We start from the raw sequence: 18,094 nt of genomic DNA, 5'->3' as shown, positions 1-18,094 counted from the left end.
AAGCAGGATTTGATTCCAGCTCCAGCACTGCCTGGCAGCAGTAAGATGAATACAGAATAGACCCTCCCCTCCCTTTGCCCCATTCAATTCCTGACTTTGGGGAACAAAGGTAAAAGCAGGGCTGCAGGTCAAATGTGTCTCTTCCTGGGGCCTTTCAGCACCTGACGCTCCTGTTCTTAGGCTGTAGGACAGGTGTGTGAGTGGCTGAGTTGGCCAAAGAGTGGTTTGCTTCCAGGGTCTAGAGCTTGGCCTAGGAGAGATAGAATGGGCCTTGGAGTTCAAACTCCTGACCACCACTGTCTAGCTGTGGACAGGTTCTGTGGACAGGTTTGCTTCCCTCTCTGACCTCATTTTCTTCCCTGGAAAAATGAGCATTTTGTAAAGCTGACCTTGCAAGGCTGATCTGAGGAGGCAATGCAGTCATGGGTGGTAAGAGTGTCTGTACCTTAGCTAGGAAATGATGACCAGTGACCTGAGCCTAGGTGGGCTGGCTCAGGTTCCCCTCCAGTCATGCCGTCCCCACAGAGCAGGGAGTCCTTGGATCCACGTGGGGCTGTCCACTTGGAGCCTGTATCCTTCCCAAACTTGCTTCTTGCCTATGCTCTGCTGATGAATGCACCCCCAGGCTTGCAGGGCTGCGAGGAGCTGTGGGTGCACAGGATGTGCATGAACTTGGACATGACTGATTTATTGCTTATAAATATTTAGACATTTGTACTCTTGACCCTGTATGGCCCCACAAATACTAGAGGCCAATCTAACTGGTAAACCCAACTTCCCAACCCACAGTTCACACTGGGGAAGTAACCAGCACATACTTCCTTCTGCCCAGATCCTAGTGGTCCCTCCCCTCTGACTGTCTAGCTTTCTTCAGGTTCCCTAGGGGCTGGGAATGTTAGACAGGTGGGAATGCTAGGTAGAGTAGGGATTGGGGCTAAATGCTCTGCAAGGCAGAGAGGGTGGGAGATCCAGATGGCAGAATTTTTCTTGTCCCCATGAATATTTATGGTCCCTCTAGTTTACCCACAGCTGAGTGCTGGGCTTGGGCCTGCTGCCCAGCCTTGATGTATCAGGGAACTGTGCCCACATGTTGAATGGCCTGAGCTGCTTCCTCCTTCTCCCTCTAAATGGCCATTCCATTCCAGAGCTGTTGAAAGCTTTGTTGGCATTAGTCTAAAGCCCTGTCTGGAGTTGCAGAAAAGCCAGCGGTGAGTTAGAGCCCCTGGGGTCAGTGGTGACCCATAGTCCCCTCCCCGGGCTCCAAGGAGCTGGGCCAATGGACAGAGGGAGGCCTGGCTATTTGTGGCCACTTTGCATGCTTATCTTTGGAACTATTGTTAGAATCATAAGATTTCGCAGATGAAGAAATGGAGGCTTAGAGAGTTGAACTTACTTGCAAAAGGTCACACAGCAAGATAATGACAGAGCCAGGTATGAACTCAGGTCTTTCTGACTCCAGAGGCCTGATTCTCCCCACGTTACTATGCTTCTCCCAGAGAGACTGGATACCTTTCTTTCATGCTAGTTTCCTATTAATAGTCATCTGGGGCTCATTGATTGATTCATTCATTCATTCAATCCCCAGTGTCTGGCACTGGGGACAAAGAGATGAAAAAGATCTAGTCCCTGCCCTCAAGGATCTCCCAGCCTGGTGAGAAAGTGGCCCCAGAAGTCAATTCTTACAACATATTGCGTCAGGTGCTGCACTGAGGTATGTGCCCAGTAGCATGATGACCCGGAGGGGAAGACAACTCTTTCTGCCTGGGACACTCAGGGAACGCGTCCCCGAGGAAGCACTCTTTAGATTAGGTCTTAAAGGATGAGTAAGATTTTGCTAGGGAAAGCAATCGGCAAAAGACATGCTCAGTAGGGGCCACAGCATATGCAAAGGCCACAGAGGTTTGAGGAGAAATGGAGCTTTTAAAGAAGCAGCAAGAAGTTCATTGTGGCTGGAGTAGAGGGCAACTAGCCGTAGAGGCTGGTGGGAGATGAGGTGGGAAAGGAGCTTGGACTTGATCCTGGGCAGTGGGGAGCCATGGAAGGTGTTAGATCAGGCAAGTATGTGGCTGGCAGTGTGTGGAGGCACAGCACCTCTGAAACTTCAGCGTGCCCATGAATCATCTGGGAATCTTGTTAAAATACACATTCTGAAACGGCAGGTCTGGGGTGGAGTCCGAGATTCTGCATGCCTGACGAGCTCACAGACGCTGCTGCTGCTGCTGGCCCACAGTTTGAGTAGTGAGGTTGTGGAGGGCTCACTCTGCCTTGTGTGGAGGCTGCTCCGGGGAGAAGGCAGCCACTGGTTCTCTTACGTCACTGGATAGATCAAGCCTCTACCATCTTCTTGGGTCAGCCCTCTTGTAGCTCTCACAAAGGGACCAGTCTTGTCAGGTGCTAGGTATTTTTTCATTTGACAAATGTTTACCAAGCTCCTGCTCTGGGTGAGCTTGTGCTGCTGAGTGCTGGGGGTAAAGAGCAATTGGAAATGCCACTTTCTTGTCCATGTCATCACCATCTCTTGCCTCCAAAATGATGTCTCTGCTTCCACACTCCTTATCATGGCATAGGGGTGATTTGGGGCCTGTTGCCCTCTGATCTCATCACACTTTTCCCATTTCTCAGACCTCTAGGGTCACACTCACCTTTCAGTTCCTTGAATTTGACAAATGTATCCCTTTCTGAGTATATGTAGGGCCTTTCCCTGGAAGAATTCCAGATTTTCTCTTGTTTTTTCCTTCTCACATTTTAGATTTCAGCCAGGACAAGATACAGGTTTTGCAGGGCCCTAAAGCTTGTATAATTTGGGGGGCCCTCTTTGAAGAAAAGATACCAAATTACAAATACGTAATTAAGTACAAGGCCTAGGAGGGGGCCTTGGAACTCAAGCTTTATTGGCTTCATGAGAAATTTGCCTCTGGTTTTGTTTACATGTCACCTCCTCTGAGAAGCCTTCCTTGGTCTTTTTATTTAAAGCAGTGCCCTACCCAATCTTTACCACGTCACTATTTTTATTTCTTTTATTGAATTCATCACAACTTGAAATTATCTTGTTTATTTTTCTCTCGACTTATTTTTGTCTGTTTCCCTGACTAGAGTGTAAGCTCCTCAAGAGCAGGAATCTTGCCTGTTTTACTCCTGCAGTATTCCCAACTCAGTGCTGGGCAGCCGACAGGATGTCAATACCTGTTGGGTGAGTGAGTAGGAGTGGCCTCTGTCCTCCAGGAGCTACAATCCAGTGTGACAGGAGGACACACACGGGCAATTTCAGTGGGTTGAGAAGCTGTGAGCTACAGGAGCCCAGAGGGTGGACACTTAACCAGGCCTGGGGACGGAAGGCAGGGTATGAAAGAAGCAGGGGAGGCTTAGGTAAAAACATCTGGGGGAAGGGAGGCCTGCGCAGTCCTGAAGGATGATTAGTAGTTGTCCAGGTGAGAGAGGGAGGGATGCATGAATAGAGACCCGGAGGTATGAGCCCCCAGACCCAGAGCAGACTTGGCTGATTATATTTTGGGCGATTTCAAGGGTTCCATTGATGCAAAGGGACAGCTGGGAACTAAGTTTGGGAGTGGGAGTCACATGGGGATCAGGTCCTGGGACTGGATGGAAAGTAGCAGAAGTAGGAAGAGCCAGGGAGACAGGTACTGGAGGAACCAAGAGTAAGGCTTTGGGCAAAGGCAAGGGTTCTGCCTGAGACTCCCACACTGACTCTGGTCCTGTGTCTGGAAGGAAGAGGCCTACCTGCTGGGTCTCCTGTGGGCTGTGTGGACTGAGGAGGCCCTGGGGTCAGACAGACCTGAGCACTCATATCCACAGGTTGGGTTCCTGTGAAGCTGACTCTGAAATGGAGATTAGCATGCAGGCATGTTTTTCCTGGAAAATTTTAAAGCAAAACCCAGATATTGTATAATGCCACTTATAAATACTGCAGTATGTTTATTTAATAGATAAGGAATCTAAAAAATATAAAAATATATAATCAGATCATTATCACCCTTTGCAAAATTAGCATTCATTTTTTTCTTTTTTTTTATTTTAAATATTTTATTGGGGAATTGAGGAAGGGGAACAGTGTTGGGAAATTGGGGAAGGGGAACAGCCAAGTTGCTGTCCTTCAATCTCAGCTGTGGAGGTCGCAGCTAGCTCAGCTCCAAGCCCAGTCGCCATCCGGCCGCCCATCCGCAGCTCATGGCCGCTCAGTTCAAGGTGCTGTGTTCAATCTTAGTTGTGAGTGGGCATAGCCCATCATTCCATGTGGGAGTCAAACCGGGAACCTTGTTGCTAAGAGCGCACGCTCTAACCACTCAGCCACCGTGCCACCTATTGGCAGCTCAGCTGCAGCTCAGCTTGGGTGCAGCTCACTGGCCCACGTGGGAATCAAACCAGCAACCCTGTTGCTCAGAGTTCGCATTCTTAACCAACTGAGCCACTCGGCCGGCCCCAGCATTCATTTCTTAATTCCATCTATTAGTCTGTGTTGGACTTTTCCCAATTATCTAGCACATATTTTTTTATAGTTAGTTTGGTTGAATCAGAATACAAACAGGGTCCACCCACAGCATTTAGTTGCTCAGCTAAGCTTCTTGAACTAGAATTTGAGATTCCACTTACTCGTTCCTCATTCACTCCTCAACTCATGCTTCGGAAACTGCTCTCTCTGTAGTCACGTGAGATGGATTTCCGTGTTGCCACACCCAATATTTGCTTTTCTGTCTGCATTGTTCTTGATTCCCTGTGACTTTTCACCCTGCTGACCACTTGCACTGATGCTCTTGAAACTTTCTTCCATTGGGTCTCCAGCATGGCACTCCCCCGGTTCACCTCCTACCTCTCTGACCATCCTGTCTTTGCCTCCCTCATAGGTTCCTCCTCCTCCGACTTCTTTTTTAATGTTGGGCTCTTCAGAGTTTAACCTTGGATCCTCCTGGATGTTTCACAGGCACTCCAAATGTGATGTGTCCCTAACTGAATTCTTCTTCCCTACCCCCACACTGTTCCTTCTCAGTGTCATCTCCATGAAGACAGACATCACCCCAGCCCCAATCATCTGGGCCAGAAACCTGGCAGTCCTTGACTCCTCTCTTTATATCCATCAGTATTCCACCCATCACCAAGCTCTGTCCATTTGATCTTCCAAGTAACTCACACCATCCTTTTCCCTCCATCAGCTCAGCCATGGTCCAAGCCTCCTTTGGCCCTGCAGCCAATTGCTGTTATCTCTTTGCTGTCTCCCTGCCTCTGGTCTGAAGCCCCTTCAGTTCATTCTATATACAGCAGTCAAAGCCATCTTCCCCAAACCCAGGTCCATCCTGTCCCTTCCATGCTCCATATCCTTCAGTGACTCCCTATTTTCTGCAGAGTCAAGTACAAACTTCTTAGCCTAATACTCAAGACCCTTCTTACTTTGACTGATACTGACTCTGTAGGCCCTGTGTCTCCTCACTGCCGCCCACCCCCACCCCACCCCCAAGCTGTAGCCAAACCCAGTGTCTCCAGTTTCCTGAGAACAAGGTGCATCCTCTCCTATTCTTCCAGGTCTCTGCACATGCTCTCTGCCTGGCAGTCCTTGTCAGGCCAACTCCTCTTCCTTCAGTATAGGCAGGAGGTTGTTCCTGATCCACAGATCAGGGTCAGGGCCAGGGGCACCACAGCAGAATTACCCTGACAGCTGGAATCTTCAGTATCAGAACACTTCTCACTTGTCTATTTCTGAATCTCTGGCTTGCAAAGTGGTCTGTGGGCTGCTGAAGGGCAGAGACTGGGTCTGTTCCCTGAGGCCTCAGGACTCTGCCCAGGGCTCGGGCCAGGGAGTGCTTGTCCAATGAATGCATGAATGAGTGACTGAATGGGTGAGTTGGACTAACCTGTGTGTGTGCCCCATTCACATGGTGAGAAGATTTTTTAAAGAATCAATTAACGCAGAAAAAAGTCCATCAACAAAATACAATTTAAAAAAAAACCAAGGTAACATTGGTTAATAACATTATATAAGTTTCAGGTGTACAACATTATAACGTGATAGCTGTATATACTCTAGGATGCTCACCACCAAAAGTCTAGCTTCCATCCATCACCATACGTTTGACCTCCTTTCCCCATTTTTGCCCTCTCCCCACCCCTTTTCCCCTCTGGTAACCATCAATTTGTTGTCTGTATCTATGAGTTTGTCAGAATACCAAAATTTTACACAATGACAGGATCATAACAGTGCCAGGCGGAGCCATATTAGGGCCTGAGGCAAAATGAAGAATCAGTAACACTGATTTTTTTTTTTAAAGATTAACTTCACCTGTTTCTTTTCACTTTTTTTTTCTTACAAGCTTTATTGGGGAACAGCGTGTTTTTCCCAGGACCCATCAGCTCCAAATAAAGTTGTTGTCCTTTAATCTTAGTTGTGGAGGGCGCAGTTCAGCTCTAAGTCCAGTCGCTGTTTTTCAATCTAGTTTCAGGGGGCATGGCCCACCATCCCATATGGGAGTCAAACCAGCAACCTTGTTGTTAAGAGCCACGCTCTAACCAACTGAGCCACCCAGCCGCCCTCAGTAATACCGGTTTTGACTTTAAAAAATATTGCATTAAAATATTATTTGATTACTGAAGTTTTTGGTGCCCCTTCCCCCTTCTCCCCCTTACATTTAGTACCTAAGAGAGCACCTCATAAGCCTTACCTTTCCTAGACCTGGTCCTGGTGGCAGGACTTTTCAACAGGCCTGGGCAGGCATGGCACAGGGGACAGGGCCCAGGAGGATGTCCTGGGTTGAGACCTCTGGCTAAAGAGGGACCATTTCTAAAGGAGAGTTACCCCCACCCCATTAAACTGGAGTCTAAATCCAAGGAGAGGAAAGGACTGACTTAGGGGTGGAGGTGGGAGATAGGTAGGGATGTGACTTTCTCAAAGACTCAGAGTGAGGAGCTCCATCAACTCCCAATTGTGAGCTGCTTCCTTGCCTCTCTCAGGCCGCAGGAACAGGGTCCTCGAAGGTCCCCGGGGGCCAGCAGGAGAAAGAGACAAGGTCAATCCCAGATGAATGGGCATCCGGACTCAAGGAAGACCGAGGGAGCCTAAATTTCTGGACTCAGGATCTTTTTATATCCTTGAAAATGTTTGAGGGCCCCAGAGAACTTTTGCGTACATGGGTTATAGCTCACAATATTCAAAATGAAAACTAAGACATTCTAAAAATTTTTGTTTTTAAATATAAAAACCAATAACGAACTCATTCCATGTTAACATAAATAACATTTTTAGTGAAATATAGCTAGAGTTTTCAAAGCAAACAATTTAGGGAGAAGAACACATTGACTTACATTTTTTGCATATCTCTTTAATGTTGAGCTTGACAGAAGACAGCTGGATTCTCATATCTGCTTCTGCATTCAATCTGCGAGGCTATGTCATTTTGGTTGGAATATATGAAGAAAACCTGCCCTCACACAGAGAGTATTTGTAAAGGGAGGGATATTTTAATGTCTTTTCCCATAATTGGTGATCCTCTTCTTTGATATCACATCAAAGCTTCACAAATGGTCGTTTCTTAAAGGTTAGTTGCAATGTGAGACCTGGATCACATTAATAAACTTTTTGTAATCTGTACTCTGTGATGTATTGGTCTGTCTTACCCTTTGAATCTTTTACCTATACATAATTTTGAAACATCACCACTTCCTCATTTGGAAAAGATCGGTTCACTGAGTTATACAGATCTTCTAAATACTGACCTTTCATTAGAAGACATCAAAAAATTGCATTCATTAATATCACCACCAATTTCATCAGAAAATTCATTAAGTATTGGAAAGCAGTCAAGCTCCCGCTGGCAGATATAATTTTTCCAAAAATTCAAATTTCCTCCTGAAACCTGAATTTTACCATGGGCAATTAACACTGTTTGTTTTCCTTGAAGGGACATGCTCACTCATTCATGTCTGAGAAAATGTCTGCCAGATGCTCAAGTCTGAAAAACCAGTTTGTCATTTTTTCAGGTGATAGTGGTGATCCTCGAAAGAGTTCAGCTCACAACTCAAACAATTGTGTAAATGCTTTCCCTGAAGACAACCACAGTACTTCAGTTTGCAGCAGAAGCGATTCATGCAGACTTCCCATTTTGACACAGAATATTTAAAAAGATATGTGCTCAAGGTTTAATTAAAGTAGTAATTTCCTTGCTTCATCAAGGACATTTTAAAGTGAAATTGGCCCTCTTTAAAGAGGGTTCACTATTTATTTATTTATAGCCAAAAAACATCCAGCCTAAGAGAAAGCTTATAAGAGTTTCTTTGAGCCAAACTGACGATAATTGCCGGGAAGCAAAATCTCAACGGATTGAGAAAATGCTCCCTATTTATTTATTCTTTTTCTTTTTTATCCTGCATGCATGGCTGTGGAGAATATGACTTCTGCTACGGTTTTGTGCTGCGGCCTTAATTTGTGCTGAGGAGCCAGCAGTTTTGTTCACCATTTTGTAACGTCAGTGCAAATGTCAACACAGTGAAAAAGGCAAATAATGTCTTGATATTATTATGACTATAGTTTTGACCTCATGATCTCTTGAAAGGTCTGAAAGAGATTCAATGGAATCCCCCTTTGAGAACTATTATCCATCCTAGAGCTTTGGGATCAGATGGGGGCTACCTTTAGGAGTGGAGAAGGTTCCAGCAGAGCAGAAGCTAGCAATTTTGCTGCTGGGGAAGCAGCATAAAACTGTATATAATTCAAATCAACTATGTAATTCACAGTGTGACTTGAGGGTGAGCTTTTTTGTTTTTAAAGGGATCACAATGATTTATTGGAATAAGGGAACAACATTTATTTAGTTTAATGTGACAAATCACCACCCCACTAAACGAAACAAAGCACAACAATTTTCTCAATCAACAAAATTCCAGTGAGAGCCAGTTGTTTCTTAAAACTCACCTATAAGTACCTATAGTCTTTTTCAAGTGTTTCCACTGCTCTGGGCTCCCTAAGGGATGGGTGTAATTAACAAGGCTTATCACCCATTCCTTCATTATTGGTTCATGGTGCTAGGAATAGCTGTTGACTAGACAGACAAGGTCCTTGTTCTCCTGAAGCTTAAAGTCAAGTGCGAGAGTGTTAAACAATCACACAAATGCAAATATGATTACAACTGCACTAATATTTACGAAGAAATACAGGAAGCTTTAAGACAGGACCTGACCTGGACCGAGGTCAGTGAAAATATTCCTGAAGAAGTGAAATTCAGCTAAGGTCTGAAGTATGGGTTGGAACGGCCAGGTGGAAGTGGGGTGTGGATAGGGAAGAATGTTCAAGGCAATGGCATGGGTGTACATGGAGGTTCAGGTAGAAAAGATCTGAGCAGGTTTGAAAACCCACCTGGAAAGTCCATTTTGGCTGGAGCTTGGTAGGAAGGTGGCACGAAATGAGGGTGGAGTAGCAGTGGGAGGTCAGGGCAGGGATCATCAGATGGCATTTTTTTTTTCAATTCTTGGAACTGATTAAGCTCTTTCTTGCCTCAGTCCTGCACCCATGCAGATCTCTCTGCTTTCCTCTGCCCCTCTTTCAGGCCTCAGCTGAAATGTCACCTCCTGTCTAAGTAGATCTCTTTTTTAAAATCTCCATATCAGCACCCCATTTTCTTTGTAGAGCAACTATATTTGTTTACATTGCTTTTATCTCCCCTGTGAGACTCTGAGTTCCCTGAGTGCAGGGCCTTGTTGGTTGTGTTCACCTTGTATCTCCTGTGCTTTTCAGTGAACCTGACATGCTATTGGTTCTCAGAAATATTTGTTGGATGAATGTGTGAACAAACAAATGAACACAGAGCTGGATTTGAAATCCTGCCTCCATCCCTTAACAGCTGTTTGGCCATGGACAAGTCACACAACTACCCTATACTCAACTTTCCTATTCTGTAAAATGGGGATTTTACCTCCTATCTCAAAGGGCCTTTGTGAGTCAAGTGAGATAGTACATGTGGATGCACCTAGCAGGGTGCCTGGCTCCAAAAAAGGTGCTACTAAGTGTTAATTGTCTTCCTTGCTTCTCACTCTCGGGTCTATGCTCTTTTCACTGTACTATGATGTGCCTCAGGCCCACTTAATCCCATCTGAGTCTCATGCCATCCCTTCTCCCTGAGCTGCTTCCCTGAGTCTGCCCACAGCAACAAACATCATCAGAGGGGCTTCCAGGCTCATGTGATGGCAACATACTGGGAGGAACAACAGGGGAGGGGAGGGAGCAACTGGTTCTGATGGAGAGTGTGTGTGTGTGTTTGTGGGGGAACTGTTAGAAAATGGACCAGACTTTGGGTACTGGGATTATGGCTAGTTTTAATGTTCTTTAATATATTTTAAAGACTTTATATTTTGAAGTACTTTTAGGCCTTCAAAAAAGTTGCAAAACAGTAATAAAGAGTTCATGTACGCCCTTCACTCAACATTCTCTAATGTTAACAATTTACAAATGCATAACACAATGATCAAAACCAGGAAATGAATGTTGATACAATATTAGCTAAATTGTAGATCTTATTTGAACTTCACCAGTTTTCCCCTTAATGATCTTTTCTGTTCCAGGATACAATCCAGGATCCCACATTGCATTTAGTTGTCATGTCGCCTTAGCCTTCCTCTAATCTTTGACAGTTCCTGAGTCGTTCCTTGTCTTTCATGACCTTGGCACTTCTAATCAATACTGATCAGTCATTTTGTAGAATGTCTCACATTTTGGGTTGAAATGATATTTTCTCATGACTAAATTGAGATTATGCATGTTTGGCAAGAATACCACAGAAGTGATGTGTCCTTTTCAGTACATCATATCAAAGGTCCATGATGCTGATATTTCTTATTAATGATGATGACATTCATCTTGATCACTTGGTTAAAATATTGTTGACTGGGTTTCCCCACGGAATACTTTTAAAATTATATTTAAAAAATTTTAATTATTAAAGTATTAAGTGCTCCTTAAAAGTACAAAAAAGCATTAAGTATAAAGTAAATAAACTTCCTTTTAACCACTGACAGCTCTTAGAAGTGTATCCTTCCAGATCATTTTTTTTATATATTTTTTTTTTTAGCTGAGCCATCCCGCCACCTGTTGGCAGCTCGCGGCTGCTCAGCTCGGGCTGACTCGAACCACTGTTGCTCAGAGCTCAAACTCTTGAGCGAGCTCTTAACCAACTGAGCCACTCAGCCGGCCCCAGATCATTTTTAAAATTTTTTATTTGTATACACCTGTGTAATGGGGGTCATAACAACTTTTTTTTTTTAATTTAATAATATTATCCAGGGACAACTTTCCATGTCAGTACAGTCAGTTCTAACTTGTTCTTTCTAATGATTGGCTAGTATTTCATTCTCTGGATGACCCTCATATGATACTTTTCTGTATTTTCCAGATTTCTTTTGAGCACCTAAATTATTTTTAAATATAGAACATTTTACCATCAAAATTTTATTTCAAATTTCATTTCAAGGGGCGGGGTGGGGGGTGACCAATTAGTTAGCTCAGTTGGTTAGAGCGTGGTGCTAACACCAAGGTTGCCGGTTCGATCCCTGCATGGGCCACTGTGAGCTGCGCCTTCCTTAAAAGAGTCAGCTATGCCATTGTAGCATGAAAACAATGTGTAACCAATGACCATACTGTTCCCCAATAAAAAAAAAAAGTACAAAATGAGTCTTTGAGCTGATGAAATAAGATAGTCCCTTGTCCGCTTTTCATTAACCAGAATTCCTGTGTGGTCTTCCAGGCACAGGTAGGACACTGAACAGCAGCCTCTTCCAGCCCAGAGCGATGGAGAGAAATGATTCCTCTCGCGTGGACTCTGAGTTCCGATACACCCTCTTCCCGATTGCTTACAGCATCATCTTCGTGCTGGGAGTCATCGCCAATAGCTATGTGCTGTGGGTGTTTGTCCGCCTTTACCCTTCCAAGAAACTCAATGAGATAAAGATCTTCATGGTGAATCTCACCATGGCCGACCTGCTCTTCTTGGTCACCCTGCCCCTGTGGATTGTCTACTACTACCATCGGGGCAACTGGATTCTCCCCGCATTCCTGTGCAATCTGGCCGGCTGCTTTTTCTTCATCAACACCTACTGCTCAGTGGCCTTCCTGGCCGTCATCACTTACAACCGCTTCCAGGCGGTGACACGGCCCATCAAGACGGCACAGGCCACCACCCGCAAGCGTGGCATCTTTTTGTCTGTGGTCATCTGGGTGGCCATTGTAGGCGCTGCATCCTACTTCTTTGTCCTGGACTCCACCAACGTAGTGCCCAACAAGACCGGCTCAGGCAATATCACCCGCTGCTTTGAGCATTACGAGAAGGGCAGCGTGCCTGTCCTCATCATTCACATCTTCCTTGTGTTTGGCTTCTTCCTTGTCTTCCTCATCATCCTCTTCTGCAACCTGGTCATCATCCGCACGCTGCTCATGCAACCCGTGCAGCTGCAGCGCAACGAGGAAGTCAAGCGCCGGGCGCTGTGGATGGTCTGCATGGTCTTGGCGGTGTTCATCATATGCTTTGTGCCTCACCACATGGTGCAGCTGCCCTGGACCCTGGCCGAGCTGGGCTTCCAGAACAGCAGCTTCCACCAAGCTATTAACGATGCTCATCAGGTCACCCTCTGCCTTCTTAGCACCAACTGTGTCTTGGACCCCATCATCTACTGTTTCCTAACCAAGAAGTTCCGCAAGCACCTCTCTGAGAAGTTCCACAGCATGCGCAGCAGCCGGAAATGCCCCCTGGTCACCACGGAGACTGGCACCGAAGTGGTCTTGCCACTGAACCAGATCCCTGTCAATTCCCTCAAAAATTAGTCTCTGATTGTTGGGGCCAGGCCCAGAGGCTTCTCTCTCAGGGACATTACTACCGACTTAGGGGGAAGAGGGGGTATCTACTGTGGTCTGGGCACCTCCTCCCTGGGCACTGGGGGCCCACTAGATATGGAGGCTACCTCCCCAACGTATGATGATGGCAGAGTCAGACTGCTGGAAAATCCAAAACTTGAATGAGCCCCTTCAGCCACCTTTGGGCACATGCCATATTAACCTTGGCTGGTGACCTTATCCTGAGTGCCCGAACCTGATAGTTCTGGGAGGAAAGTCAGGGCCAGGGGCAAACCTGGTGGGAAGACTGAGGCATCCAGTTCACTAAGCGGGGCAACAGCCCCAAGCGAGTGTGGCCTAAAGTTTTGTGCAATCACTCCCTTTATTATTATAAAGACAGAGAAGGGGGTTTTGGGAAAGGGACACTCCCCTGGCAGTGTGACAGTATCTTTGGGGCAGACTTTTGAGGTAGGATGGTGCCACCTTGTCTCCACCCATGGAAAAAGGTCTTTGTGAGATTTCTTTGGGGAAATAGCTCAATGGAAACGTCTCCCAACTCATCCAAAAACCTGTCCTGAATGATGACCAGAGAAGATAAAACATACATAGACCAAACACTAGGACAGAGAGATTGTTTCCTGAGGCAGATGTGTCTCTCTGCACAGGCCTTACCCCAGGCCTGGGTCAGCTCTGGTGGAGTGGCAGAGACACATTCGTGCTACACCCATCCGTCTGTCTCAATAACAGACCCTGATGAAGTACCTCCTGTGGGCAGCCACCCACTGTGGGTGGGAAAAGTCCCCTCAAACCCAAACTCAGGCTGTCCAAGGTACCGTGATGCCCAGAGGCTTCTATGACAACAGAGCATAGGCTGGGAAGTGCCTGTGTGTGTGAAATGCCCCAAGAGTGGAAGGAGCCTATCAGTTCTCCCTGCATCGCTTAGAGGCCCCTCCTAATTTAGCTTCCAGGAGGTGGAAGGAGGAGTTATGGTCTTAAGGGCCAGGAGACACTTGAATTCTGGGTGCAGAAGAAAAGTGTCAGCTTCTCGAGGCTCTCTAAATGTCTGCCTATGATTTTCAGCAAATAATTTCAAATGACCCTCCTCTCACACCCTGAGCTGAGTACTTGCAGTATGAACCTGAAAGTCCCAGACCCAAGGCTGAGAGGAGACTTCTCTGATTTCCAGAGCCCTGTGGGCCTTCTGAGAAATCTTCTTCCCTTCCAACTAGTGTCTCCATAAAGTTGGGATCCTTGTTCCCTGTCTATTGGGCAAGCACTGGGTTGATGATTTTAATAATTGCTTCTCAATGGGCCAGTAACCTGCTTGGGTCCAGGATGGCAGCTGTGGGCTGGACTTAGCTGATGGTGACCAGGTAGGTAGTGTAGCATACTAGAGCTTTGGTGTCACACAGACCCAGGTTCATATCTTGGCTTTGTCACTTCCTGTTGATGGACGGCGAGCTGAATTTCCTACCTCATAGGGTTGTTACGAGCAGTGAATTAAGTTGCTGAGGCAAATACCTCTTGGTCAGGGTGACTGCTCATTCCAGGTTCTCCCTTTCTCTGAGAATTTGTTCCCCTCAATTTTATAGGAGCCGAATGGATAAGAGGAGAGCATCTAGCTCAAGTTGGGCCAGTCAGGTTCTTTCTCTCAGGAACAAGTAGCAAGATTCAGGAATGCTTTTTCAGGCTCTGCAGGTCACCTGCCTGAAGATACATAAACTCTGGATCTGTGAGTGTGTGTGTCCACATGCATGTATCTCATCTATCTATGTGTATATGAGGGGGGTTGGGAGGGTGGCAGAGGGCAGCCATATGCATGAATGTACTAGAGAAAATGGCTCTGCTCTGAGAGAAGATGGAGGTGTATAAAGCAAAGCAGAGACCAGAAGGAAACCCCAGGAGACTGGCGTGAGGAAGGGCAGTGCTTCCAGGGGCCTGCTGGCTCTCCTCCAGGCTAAGTCCTTCTTGAGGCACAACTGCACTTTTTTCTTTGGGGCCTGTGAGAGTGAGTCCTTTGTTAGGACACATTCTCTTATTTTGCTTATGCTGATTTGAGTTATCTATTACTTGCAACCAAAAGAGCTCTGAATGAGATAAATGCTTATAAGCTAAAGCACAGTGTTTCTCGAATATCAGTCATTCATCTACCCCTCTCTCAATTTTTGCAGTATCTATGTACCAGCTGCATGTTTACTTAATAAATATTTTTCTTTAAATCGAGTCAATTTTTAATACTTAAATGTTTAAAAAGGATACTTTGTAACTCAATTGTAAATGAAAGCAAATGCTACCAGCCATACATAGAAGGTAAACATAAACATAAAGCATAATTATTAAAATTAAAATGTTCTTGGTGTTCTATCTAAAGTTACCTCCTATGTCCCAGGAACTTGGATAACGCACTTCAGGAAACACTGCTATGGTATGTATAAGGTCTGCGTTCAGGAAGTGCTCAATAAAGAATAAGTCTGACAGTTCCGCGATGGTAACTTATGAGCACCCCTTGGTTCTCCCAGAATGTTGCCCCAACACACAGGCCAGAGTCTCATTTACACCCAGGGCCCATGGGGGTGGGGGGAGTATTTTAGTTTGTAGCCCATGCTACAGCCCGGCTGATCCCCTCACCACGCTGAATACAGACACCTTTACACCCCCTGGGACCTCTACCTGGTTGTAACCTTCTGAGGTGCTCTCTCTTCTTTCCGACCTATCCCAGAATACCTCCTACTGGCAGCCTTCCTGAAGTCTTCCAGGCAGGTTCATTGGCTTCCTTCTAGCAGCATTTTGGGCTGGGAGGGTTCCAACTTTGTAAACCTTAATTACTATGGTTACTGAAGTTTTTGCATTTCAATGCCTGGGGCAGGAACTGAATCTTAATCATCAGTGGATCTACAGTTTCTCACAGAAGGGCTGGAACTGAGACCTGTCTGTCTCCAAAGCTTACTGCTTTCCCAGAATGTTTTAATAGCATAAGCAGACATATTGACATAGACATGCACTTATTTTGAAAGGGTTTAAGAGACCCTTTAGGGACAGCTAGGGAAGGAATTTAATACATATCCTTCCAAAATTCTATGTCCACATTTTAAAAACAGATGTCGGGGATTTTCACAGGATCAGAACATTTTGGAATTGCAAGGGTCCAATTCCTTTATCTTACTAAGGGGAACATGGGACTCAGAGAGGCTAAAGGATTGTAGAGAACACACAGCATGAAACTGCCTCGAACCCAGAATTGGCTGCTAATCTATGTCTCTCACTTCTTGCAATGGTGACAAGGATGATAGGAAAAGCTAAGTTGTAATTCTTTCGAAGTAACATCACCAGTCAGGATTTCCAAACCACCATGTATGTCAAGAAGCCCTCCCCCTGCGTGAATGTCTGTTGTTTTCTTTCATCGCCATTCTCCAGTCTCATCCCCTACAACAGTTCTAGAGTATTCAAGAAATACCCTTGACTTCGTATGTATCCTTCGAAAATGGAGTGTTATTTTCTGTGTGTATTCATTTTAAATTTACATAAAAGTTATGATTTACATAGATTGGGCTATGGACCACATTCTGTGACTCTTCCCTGCCCTCCCCGCCCACCCCCCATTCAGCATTGTTTTAACATTTTGACCAAGTTAAAGTGCATACATCTGGTTCATTGATGCCAACATTTGCCTGGTTCTCTATTATATGCATCTACATTTTACTTACCTATTCCCCTGGCAGTGAACACTTAGGTTGCCTTCAACTCCCTTTTCTATAAACGATGCTGTGAAGAGATCCTTCTCAATGTTCCCCTATGCACCAATGTAAGAATTTCTCTGGAATGTACACCCAGGAGTGACATTCCTAGATCATAGTCTATACTCATACTTAACTGGATGAAGAACTACCAGATCACTTCTGGACTGGCTGTACCAGTCTACACTCTCACCCATGGTTACAGGAGCGCTTCCGTTTTCCTAATTCTCCACCCACCCTTGGCATTATCCAATTTTCAAATTGCTGGTAGGTGTGAAGTAAAATCTTGTCTTTAGTTTGAATTTCCCTAAGATTACTAATGGGTTTGTAGTCATGTGCTCATTAATCATTTGAACTTAGATAATTCTGACACAATGTCACATAGTGATCAATAAAGTGGCCCGTGGACCCATGTTGTTAGGGTTCAATTTCTGGCTCCACCTAGTTTGTGATTTGGGGCAGACTGTTTAACCTCTCTCTGGGCTTCTACTTCTTCATCTGTAAAATGCAAATAGTTTTACTGTTGACATAATAGCATAGTTTTGAGGATTTAAAATTGCTTAAAACAGTGTCTGGCAAGAAATAAGTACTTAATAAATGTTATGTTTTGTCCTGATAGATGTTATGTTTTGTCATTTTCCATGCAGCCTCCCTTTTCACTCTAGTCCATAATTCCATTTCCCCTGCCCTTTTCAAAAAAAGTTTATATTGTGTAACTCTGAATTTTCCTTAGAAATGTGAAACTGTAAAAGAGAGGAACAGAGTATGACTACTCTGACTTTCTTTTTATTTAACTTCCTAGGTCATTCTAAAATACATGCAGAGAGTGTTTTTAGAAGGATTGCTACATGCACGAGTCAGGGGATTCTTTTTTTTTTTTTAAGATGAGCTATTTTTAATAGAGTGACATTGAAAACAACCAAATGTCTAAGAGGAGACAGTTGAATTTATTCATGCCACAGATATTTGTGAGTGCCAGCTATGTCCCAGGCACAGTGCTAATTACTGGAATGACAACAAAGATAGTCTCTGTTCTTGCACGCACACGTGTCACATCCTATTAAAGGAGACAAATTAAGTGGGAGAGTGATATAAGAATCATTCATACATCCAACAACTACTTATGGTGTGCTTGTCATGGTCCCTATTCCCAGGAAGTTTAGAGTCTGATGGGAGAGGTGCATAAACAAACAAACAAACAAAATGTAACAAAAGAATAAAATAATAATAATCTCTATTGAATGGCTGAGGAAAATAAATGGAATGCTGTGCTAGATATGTTTTAAGTAGATTTTTGCTTAAGAGAAACTGAAAGAGATAGAGATAAGGGGATAGAGACAGGTAGAGAAATAGATTGAGAATGAACAGAGTACACAGTGCATTGGTTAAAAGCACGAGTCAGAGGATTTTGACCTCGGAAGGAAATGATGAATCAGTTCCTTAAAAGGAAGGATGGGGCATCAAAGGACACTATGAACAGAGTGAAAAGACCTTCCACCTACTGAATGGGAGAAATTATTTACAAATCATGTATCTGATAAAAGAT

General features: G+C 44.9%; 1 protein-coding gene across 4 annotated transcripts in view; it reads left to right on the top strand.

Annotated features, from left to right (window-relative positions):
* PTAFR (platelet activating factor receptor) overlaps positions 1 to 17,258 on the top strand; it is a 55,431-nt gene extending 38,173 nt beyond the window's left edge. For 3 of the 4 annotated variants that reach the window (XM_019650074.1, XM_019650073.1, XM_019650076.1), the window contains one exon: positions 11,733 to 17,258. In XM_019650074.1, coding sequence (XP_019505619.1) covers positions 11,777 to 12,805 — 1,029 coding nt within the window. In that variant the 5' untranslated portion in view covers positions 11,733 to 11,776 and the 3' untranslated portion in view covers positions 12,806 to 17,258. Of the gene's footprint in view, positions 1 to 7,513; positions 7,539 to 11,732 lie in introns of those variants that run through there. The other variant, XM_019650075.1, reaches the window with a different exon arrangement.
* Positions 17,259 to 18,094: the final 836 nt, after the last annotated feature.

The sequence above is a fragment of the Hipposideros armiger genome, unplaced genomic scaffold (genome assembly GCF_001890085.2).
Source record: "Hipposideros armiger isolate ML-2016 unplaced genomic scaffold, ASM189008v1 scaffold_138, whole genome shotgun sequence".
Taxonomy (NCBI): Eukaryota; Metazoa; Chordata; class Mammalia; order Chiroptera; family Hipposideridae; genus Hipposideros; species Hipposideros armiger.
This window is presented reverse-complemented; position numbering and strand designations above follow the sequence as displayed.